This window comes from Condylura cristata, unplaced genomic scaffold, assembly GCF_000260355.1.
Source record: "Condylura cristata isolate star-nosed mole 26May11 unplaced genomic scaffold, ConCri1.0 scaffold00018, whole genome shotgun sequence".
NCBI classification, from domain to species: domain Eukaryota; kingdom Metazoa; phylum Chordata; class Mammalia; order Eulipotyphla; family Talpidae; genus Condylura; species Condylura cristata.
This window is the reverse complement of record NW_004567119.1, coordinates 7,502,829-7,513,005: the sequence shown is the minus strand read 5'-3', so window position 1 is coordinate 7,513,005 and position 10,177 is coordinate 7,502,829. Positions and strand designations below refer to the sequence as shown.

Here is a 10,177-nt window from a genome sequence, read left to right as displayed (position 1 = left end):
GAGGGCGTTTCTGCCGGGAGCATGGGCCGACCTCAAGCGAGTTCTGACCTGATGCTGGAGACCCAAGGCTGGGACTCGCTTTATTGCTTGACAAGAGCTTGAGCTTCTTTCCGTTTCCCATGGAAAGGAGAGGTTTCTTGGCCTGTTGCTTTACGCGGTCCGGTTCTCTCCTTCCTTTTCCATCTTAATTCACCTGGGATATTTATCAGGTTTTCACCTTGGCCGGTTCAGCATTTTACCTTCTTTCTAGCTCTGTAGGACCGACTCGGCACTGACCTTTTGGGCCGATCGCTGCCTGCCACGGCTGGAGGGTGGCAGGGCGCATGTCTCAGCGCCACGCGGGCGACTTGGGGCCGGCTTGCTGCGCACTGGGGAGTTAACCTGGTCTTCTTCCTCCCCCCAGATGTTAGTAGGCAGGACGAGGCGGAGGGCGAGCTGAGCGAAGGAGAGCCCTGGTATGAGAACTCTTCCGAGACTCCCTCCGAGGCGTCCTATGGAGAAGTCCAGGAGAACTACAAGCTGTCTCTGGAGGACCGGATCCAGGAGCAGTCCACCTCCCCCGACACCTCCTTGGGGAGCACCACCCCCAGCAGCCACACGTTGGAGCTGGCGGCCCTGGACGGCGAGGTCCTGCGAGACTCCCTGCCGGCTCAGGACCACCTCTCCCCGGGTGTGTCTTCTCTGTGCGACGAGGACGTGCCCGGCTCCACCAAGCCCCTGAGCAGCAACCTGAGGCGGCTGCTGGAGGCGGGCTCCCTCAAACTCGAGGCCACGGCCACTGCCAACGGCAGGGTGGAGTCGCCGGTCCACGGCAGCTCGAACCTCTCCTTTTCCCCACCCTCCCACCATGCCCAGCAGCTCAGCGTCCTGGCCAGGAAGTTGGCCGAGAAGCAGGAACAGAATGACCAATACACTCCAAGTAACCGTTTTCTCTGGAATCAAGGTAAGTGGTTGCCAAACTCAACCACCACCTGCGGCCTGTCCCCGGACTCCGCCATCCTCAAACTGAAAGCTGCCGCCAATGCTGTCCTGCAGGACAAGTCTCTCACCAGGACTGAGGACACCATGCGATTCGAGTCCTTTTCCTCCCCTTTTAGCTCCCAGTCTGCCAGTTCCACCCTGGCAGCTTTGTCCAAGAAGGTCAGTGAGCGGAGCCTGACGCCTGGCCAGGAGCACCCGCCCCCGGCCAGCTCTTTCCTCTCCCTGGCCTCCATGACCTCCTCTGCCGCGCTCCTGAAGGAGGTGGCCGCCAGGGCTGCGGGCAGTCTGCTGGCGGAGAAGTCGTCGCTGGTGCCCGAGGACCCGTTGCCGCCACCGCCTGCGGAGAAGAAGCCGGACAAGGTCACCCCGCCGCCGCCTCCGCCGCCGCCGCCTCCCCCGCCGCCGCCGCCGCCACAGTCCCTGGAGCTACTGCTGCTCCCGGTCCCCAAGGGAAGAGTGGCCAAGCCCGCCCACGCAGGTACGTCTGAGTCGCCGTCACTGGCCCTGGCCACGCCGCAGGCCTCGCCTGGGCCGGTTGGGGTCCCCATCTTGCTCCGGGGCCGGGATTTAGGACAGCGCAGCACCCCTTGGAGTGAGGGGAGCGGGCTCCCGCGCACGCGACAAGGCTCGCCCGCGCGGCGTTTCCAGGCGGGCAGCCTCTGGGGACATTTCCCTTTCGTGGAAATGATTTTTTTTTTTTTTAATTTTTCTTACCAAGTTCAGGCGAGGTCTGTGCAAGCTATATTTAATGGGGGAAGATGAAAGCATCTTTGTCGGGGAGTGCACGGCCCCCCTGAACAGAGGGGACAAAACCCCAGGGCTGTTGAAGCAGCGGACAAGAGGGAGCCCACCCTCCCGCTGTCCATCACAAATGGACTTTTGTATGATCAGGAACTACTCTGCCCTAATTTATCACAGCGCACGCTTTCAGGGAGCATTTTTATTCTCTTTTTGTGGGATTTCGGCCTTTTCCATTTATCCTGTGCTGCTGTAATCTCCGGCCATACAAGAACTCTAAAGAACATTGTCAGTCAGCCGTCATCAAAGCGTTTCCTGGAAAGGCTTAATTTTATTCCAGGCCAATCCTGGAGGCGTGCGTGCGGAACGTTTGAGCCCCGCGCGTTTCTTGGGGGTGGGGGGCTGCCTCTGAGGCGGCGTCGCCGTCCTGGGGAGTCTGGACACTCGTCCTGGGGAGTCTGGACACTCGCGCCTGTTCATCTGAGGAGCAGGGCGACCCCGTGAGCCCCGCAGGAGCGCGCGCGGGCGCTTTAGTTGGCGTCTGGTAAATCACGGTCTCGGGCGGGGTGGGGGTGTGGATAGGCGCCAGGAGGTCGGGAGCGGGAAGAGGCAGCGTGGGGGCCTCAGTGTGGACCCTGCCTCGGCGGGTGCGCCGCCAGCTTTCGGGTCTTTGCAGCTCTCGGGTCTTCGCACCCCGACGAGCGTGCTCAGCGTGGCCAGCCGTCGGCTGCACGGTCACAGCTAACCTCGGTCTGAGGGGCTGGTGACAGATTTCCACTTTCATTGCTGAGCGAGCCATAGGCGATCGTTGTAATGACTTTAATGCTTGCGTAAACTGCAAACAGAACTGGGGACGGGGAGATCTGAAACTTCATGACTCTGGGCATCCAGACTTCTCACTGCGGAGTTTCTGAAGTGTCACTGAAATCCCGCCCGTTTGCCGGTTGGAGTTTCCCTTCTCCCATGTCACCTGCCATCTGGTGAATTGGAGAAATGACGAAAAGTAGGAAGCAAGAGGTAGTGTAGAGGGAATGTGACCTGGGGATTTTGCAGTGAGGTATTGGCTCCTGATGGAGAGAACTTTCATCCAGGGAGGTCCGGCTTGCTATAGAAGGTGATTTCATACTGTTCTCTATCTGGTCGTTGAATAAATTTAGTAGTGGTGTTGATGCTATAAATTCACCTGGACACTGGTTAGAAAAGCTTACACAAAATTAATCATAAACTTGAGTTGACTCAAGACTGGGAAAGAACTTACTGATAAAACTTCTGCTGGAAAGGGCCGGCGCCGGGGGGTGGTGATAATAATAACGAACATCTATATACCAGAGACATTTTATAGGGGTGGAGTGGGGAACGGGATCAAAAAGGGGGAGGGGGTTGTGGAGAGTGCACTGGACTGTGGTGATGGCACACGGGCGATTTGGTGATGGGAAGCCCACGGGGATTACAGCTGAGATGGGAAAGGCACAAAATGATGTAAAAATAAACTTTTATATTTAAAAAAAACCTTCCTGCTGAGGGTGAGCAGTGGTAACGTTGCTCAGTGTGTCGCGTCACAGTAGTTCTGCCGTGTCCTCTGTTCTCCATTGCTGCGTCCGTGGCAAGAAGGCGGTCCTGAGCCTCCAGCTTCGGGGAGACTTTCTGCCTGTTTTGTCATACGAATACACCCCAGGAAGAACATGTGCTCCTTCTTGGGCTGCAATGCACTTCATTCATGCCAACAATCTCAGTGAGCGCCGCGGCAGAATTTAACAGAGGAGCTTTAAGAAATCTTTTTTTTTCTTATCTTTTTACTGAATTTCTTCTGTTATTGAATCACTTAGTATTTTTTTTTTTTTAAGATTTATTTGTTTATGCATGTAAGAGCTGGGGTACAGGCCAGCGGTGAGGGGGTGAGAGGATTCACCAGAGATGGAACAGGGGAGTAGAACAGATGGATCCACTGAAACACTGCTGAGGGGAGCAGCAGGGAGATAGGAGAGGTCTGCTGTGCCCTGCAGGTCACCTCCCTGGTCAGGGATCAAACTGGCGCTGGAGGGGCTGCAGATAGCTTCATAGTGCTGCATTTTAACCCATTGTGCCACCAGAGAGGGCCCATCACTTAGTATTTTAACCGATGAGTGTTTATATTGGAAGAGAAGGGGAAGGAGCTTCGGCGTGTGGGCTCCATGGCCCCAAGATGGGCTGGCTGTAGGTCCCAGGGTTCCCCTTGTCTCTGTTCAGGTCCCAGAGCTGGTGAGCAGCTGCACTACTGGGTCATCGTATCCAAAAACTATTCATTTTGGAAAACTCACACAAGAGGAGAAGTCACAGCAAAGAAGAGCACTGAGGCTCCCAGGTAGACACAGCCCCAGTGTGGTTCTGATTCTTGTAGCCTGATGGGAAGTGGGCGGGCCCAGTGTTCCTTGGATTTGCCTGTTTAAGGCAGATACCTCAGTTATTACTTGCTTTACGAGGCCGTGACTTGGTTGGTTCATGGATTTTTGGATCAGAGAGTGGATGGGAAGGTGGGTCTTCACCATTAGCTTTTCCCTCCTGCCCTCCTCCACACCCACACCCTAAACTACTGGGGCCTGGATGTTGCAGTCACTTGGCTTTACTTGACACCAAAAAAGCATGATGGCAGTGTGCTGAGAACCCTCAACACGATTGTCAACATTTCTAAACACTTCTCGTTATTGTTTTCCTTTACTTTAAAAAGTAATCTGAGGCCCTCCCTGGTGGCTCAGCAGGTTAAGCGCAGCACTATGAAGCTGGCTGCAGCCACTTCACTGGGAGTTCGATCCCCGGCCAAGGAGCTGACCCCCATGGCATTACAGACCTCTCTTGGCCCGACTGCTGCTCCTCTCAACAGTGTACTAAGTCGCTCTGCCTGTTCTGCTCCTGCTCTATCTGTTCTGCTCCTGCTCCGTCTCTGGTGAATCCTCTCACTGTACCTGCACCTCTGACCTGTACCCCAGTTCTATATGGATAAATAAACAAATCTTTAAAAAAAAATAATCTAAGTTTAATTCAAAATAGATGTGTAGGGGGCTCGTCTCTGTTGCTTAATGACTTAAGAGAGCAGATATTTCCCCTCCCCCCCACGCCACCCCCCACCACCGCAAAAAAAAAAAAAAAACAAGAACAAGCTGCATACTCTCCTGGTTTCAAACTGGGCTTACATTTAAAAGCTGTGTCTCAAAAAGCAAAAGGGCATATAAAGTTGATTCTGGAGTCACAGAGAGATAGGTGCTGGAAAAGGCAATCCTCTATAGAGTAATTTAGACTCCAGCATTTCTTTGACCTTCTTTAGGTCAAGAGACGTCCAAGCCGTGGGGGGAGAAGTCTCTCTTAGGTCTGGCCTTATTCCTCTTCTTTGAACAGGTTGCCCTCGTTGCCAGGACAAGGGGCATTTAATTCCGTAAAGAGTCCGCCCCTGGATTGCCTTTTCCCCATGAGAGCGACGTGACACTTGAGGAGAGGTTCCTTCCCTGTGACCCTGTGACCCAGCACATGCTACACGGCTTCTCTGAAAGAAGACACGCTAGAGAGAAGATTATGTCCGTTTGCTATAAAGATAAATGTCACACATTCACTCAATTCTCTTTGAAGCTACTGTCTGTTGCAGCTCCGAATAAAATAAATGGTTTTTATTTTAAAGACAAGTTTCTCGTAGAAGGCCAACAAGATTTCCTGGATGCCAGGCTCGTTAGAAAAAAAATAACAAAAAGAGTTTCAGAGAGAGGGCGCCCACATTTATTTTCCTGAACACAATATAAATATGCTTCAAAGCAAATAGGCTTCATGCAACTGAAGACTAAGAGTATTTTCTGGACCGACAGGTATTGTTTTGCTGGCTGCTGTTTTCTTTCCTATTTATGTGATGTTATTATTATTAACCACATTGCAAAAGCGTAGAAAGTCCAGAAAGTGAGGTAACCTCTTCTGCTTCTCCCATTAGGTCCATGATTATGAATAGCTGTGTCTGGAAATGATCAGTTATAGGAACCTGTTTAGAAAATTCACTTTTAAGTTAAGATGCAGAACAATCTGTTACTCATCTCAATTATATTCCCCCAGGGATTTAAAGTTAAGGGTAGCTCTCCATCCGACTCTTCCATAGTTTCAAGGACTACTCACCTGCTATACATTTATACGTGGTCAGTGCCGTAACTGTAGACCAGCCCAGTGATGGCCTCCTAACACTTCCGGTTGTTGCTCTGAAGTAGCATTTGAGAGACTAGCCCAAGAAATTTCTCATTAAAAGCTATGAAATCGGGGCCCTCCCTGGTGGCGCAGCGGGTTAAAGCACTGCACTGAGAATCTAAAGCCACTTCCGCATGAGTTCGATTCCCGCCTGCCCCGGAGGTGACCACATGGCGCGGCAGACCTCTCCTGACCCGCCCGCTGCTCCCCTCAGCAGTGGACTTCATCGATCTGCCTGTTCTGCTCCCCACTCTGTCTCTGGTGAAGCCTCTCACCTCCCCTGAGCCTCTGGCCTGTACCCCAGTTCTGTATGCACAAATAAATAAATCTAAAAAAAAAAAGCTATGAAATCCAGGGACGGTGTTAGGAAGGAGGCTGGAAGCCGCACACGGTGGCGCGTCTCCCTTGACAGGCCTGGAGGGGAGATGGTGAGGCTGTGGGCTGCACACCCAGAGCGCCGGCATCCGGAGGCCCTTTGTATTCATGGTAACTAACGTCTGTTTGCAGAAACTACCCACTTGCAAATTATCTTGATTTTTTGCACATGGGATCTAACAAAACAACCTTTGATTTCAAAGTCTAGGAAAACAGCTACATTTGTTTTAAAAATACCCTGCCTCGAGTTGAAGCAACTCAGTTAATAAGACCCTTTATGATTTTTTTTTTTTAAGCCTAGGGAAGTCCTGTGGATTTCCCCGAAGATGGTACACAGCATTGAAGAGATTGGTGCTTACCCCCCCGATTGTTGAGGGGCTTCACCCCACTTGAGCTTCCTCTGAGACTCTTCATGCTTTTACTTTCTGCTTTTCTTTAGCTTCATCTATCAGTTCAAGACAAGCATTATTTTTTCTAGCTTTGAACTTAGTATGTTGCTGCTTGTAAATCACTATCAAACCTCCCACAAAATCATCTCTTGCCCTTTGTAAATAGTTAAGCTGTACCTTTGTGCCATAGACATGTTTAAAATAATCTGCTCCAAAGCCATGGTGGGGCTCGGTGAGGTCATGGGCGTGTAGGGCTCTGTTCGCACATGGTCCCTCCACATGCCCACGACAGCGCGGTGGCAGCCCACTCCCGGCTCACAGGGCTCCCCGGAGTCTCCCTCTCCATTCTTCCACTTCCATGTCTTTGTGATTGTCTTGACTCAACCCTCCCCACAGCCCAATGCACAGGGATTGCACTGTACCTTGTACCCACGTTGTGTGTGTGCTGGGGTCACCAGGGTGAGGCTGCCCAGCCATGCTCCTCCACCACCTTCTCCCCTGCTTCTTCTCATTGCTCCCTCCCTGCCCAGCTGAACTTGGCCATCAAAGTCTGCGTAGGCTGAGGCCAGCCCTATATGGGCAGTGCAATGGACTCCCGGGCCTTTGTCTCCTCCTGCCTCTGGTGATGAGCCAGGATGTTGGACCTGTGTGTTCATTATGTGACGCTTGGTTGCATTTACAGATGCACACGATGAGTTGTCTGCTTTGGGGTGGGGGGGGAGTTGGGGAGGGGGCAAGAGTTTATGATCACTACGATTACTGCAACAGCTCCTACTGGTAGTTTCTGCTGCCTGCGAGCCAGGAGTTGACACACATTTATTATCTCTTTTATTCCAGTAGTAGTTTTCTTAGAAGGGGAACATATTTTCTCCAGAGGAGCAACTGTCCTTCCTACTGGATCTGACAGCATTTGGTGGGACTTGGTTATGTGTGCGGTGATACTAACTAGCTGGTGATAGAGTTGGGAGTTATGACTGTCGTAAACTAGGCAAAATTATGAAAAGCTCAATAATGCTCCTCAAGGCTGTGTGGTTCGTCCCGAGGAGGTGGTCCTGTTTCCGTAGGTTCCGAATTTGAGTGAAGAGTTCCGTTGGAAGCTTCTTGAAAGCAGTTGGGCACACGAGATAGATAATCCTTGCTTCTTCCCAGCTCTAAAGTACTTAATGTCATCGAGGAAAGGAAGGCATTCTTGCCTCACTAAACACAAATTTATTTTCTGAATAAATAAAAATGTAAATGCTACCAGGGAGATTACTGGCCAACTTGGAAATTCGGCCATTATGTTCTGCTTACTTTTGCTTATTTATGTTTTTAAAATTAAGGCACTCTGGTGAAAAGCCCTGCATGTGTTGGTTTCCACACCACTCTCACCACCAAGGCACCCATAGTCCACCATGATTCTGCCTGCTTTTATCTTGGCTCTGTCTATCTTCCCTGCCATGATGAACCTTCCCTGCCAGTTGAACCTTTCTAGCAGTTCAGCAGTGTGGCTGTTTGACCACATAGCTCACGGTTAGCTTCTCTTTGTTAGGCGCATTCTCATTCACACCCCCCCCCCCCGCCCCCATCAGTCCAAGTCCACATCCTTGTAAGCTTTGCTATTAACGAAGAGGAAAGAAGCAAATCTTCCAAAATGAAATGGAGGTAGATGAATCCCAGGATGCGCAAGGTTTACGACAGTGCAGGCTGTCAGTGCAACAGCCAGCGAGTTGGGTGTGGATGGGCCCAGAGGACAGGAAGCGCGCTGGGGGAAGCCAGAGCCCCTCTGTTGTCAGCTAATGTCTCTTTGTTGCTTTCCTGGGGTGGCAGGTCAGTGGAAGACGTGTCCTTCCTTCCTCTCCTCTCCCAGGCGACTCTGCATCCCTGGCAGGGTAGGGGCAGGGAGAGGGAAGTGCTTCCGAAAGAAAGCCTGGGTGACTGGCTGCCTGTTTGTCTCTTTTTCAGTTCCTTGATGTTCTAGTTTGTAACCCAAACTAGGCATCGTTATCTTTTTTTTGGCATTCTAGCTTATGACAATGGTCTCACCTAGAGGTCTGATTTAGTCCTTTGTCTCCAGTCCGTTGTTCACCATGTCGTCCTGGTGATCCAAATATCAGAGTGGCGATGAAGGATAGAGAAGAGGAGGCCATTTGAGGGGAGGACTCCAGGTTAGCAGAGCGACCAACACAGACCACAGAGCAGTTACCGTGTATTAATACAAAGCCCTCCACCTCTGTAGAGGGGACTTTCTCTAGAGAAAAAGGAAACCCCCATTTCCTACCCTATCCCTCAGTCAAAAAAGGAAATACTTTTGATGGAACACATCCCAAATAGAAGTAGAAGTTCCAGACTTGAAGGCTGTGTTTTTGGAGGGAAGCTTCTTTTTCAAGGTGCTTGGTTGAACTAACCGCGGTTGGTATTCGTCAGGCCGCCTTTTTGGAATGTCCTAATTTTATTCCAGGACCCCCCAGGTCCCCATCCACTTAAAGCGGTTCATTGCCTGTAGAGACTCAATCGACTCCATGAATTAATAATGAGATGATTTTAAAGTTGACCCTGGAGAATAAGTCCTTTTAAAATTATAAAAGTAATGTATGTGTTAAAAATTCAAATAATCCAGAAGACTATAAAATGAAAACCAGAAGTTTCCCTCCTTGACCTCTTGTCATTTTAATAATCCATCATCCTTGAAGGTTAATTGATTAAAGGTTTCTTGCGTATGCTTCCAGAAAATGTTGATGTAAGTAAAAGGATTTCTTTTTGTTTGTTTCACTTATTCCTTTCACCCCCTCATCTTTGTGTGTGTGTGTGTGTCATGTGTTCTAAAGCAAATTGCAGGTATCATGTCCTTTTCTGTAAATATTTCCATAAATATCTCTAACAGATCAAATAATAGCCACAGCGCCACCGTCACATCGGACGGGACCAAGGGGAAGTAAGTCACAGAGCGCTCACACTCTGCTCTGTATTTCTGGGATTATCTCCACAGTCTCTTTTCATAATTGCTCCGTTCAAATGAGGGTCAAAATTAGCTCCACACCTTGCATTTGTTATATATGTCCAGACTTGTCTTTTCATCCATAGCCTTTTCCCTTTTTAAAAAGCCATTTACTTGTTCAAGAAACTGGGTCATTTGTGCTGTAGAATTTCCTACCTTCTGGATTTGACTGACCCCGTTACTGGCGTGTTTAATAAATGTTTTAATCGCCTGCATTTCCAGTAAACTGTTGATTTATAGAGAGGCGTGATTGTTCATCAGAATATTTCTTACATAGTTTATCAGAATGACACCACAGCAGATGGTCCCCTTTTTTCATGATATTAAGATTGAATAATGGTTTTTGGTATCATCAGCTTGCTCCATCCTTTATGAAGTTCTTTATCCATCTTTCCCCTAAAGGGTTAGCAGCAAATACTCCCATTTTTCAGAACATTACAGTAGAGTCGTCCCTATAGTCTACTTTCTCTCCCATCTTGGACATGTTTCTGTAGCAGCGTCTATAAAGACCCAGCTCATTTTTTAA

General features: G+C 50.0%; 1 protein-coding gene across 3 annotated transcripts in view; it reads left to right on the top strand.

Moving 5' to 3' along the window:
* ZNF827 (zinc finger protein 827) overlaps positions 1-10,177 on the top strand; it is a 147,134-nt gene that overhangs the window by 30,767 nt on the left and 106,190 nt on the right. For all 3 annotated transcript variants that reach the window (XM_012726837.1, XM_004685305.2, XM_012726838.1), the window contains exon 2: positions 404-1,459. In XM_012726837.1, coding sequence (XP_012582291.1) covers positions 404-1,459 — 1,056 coding nt within the window. The remainder of the gene's footprint in view (positions 1-403; positions 1,460-10,177) is intronic.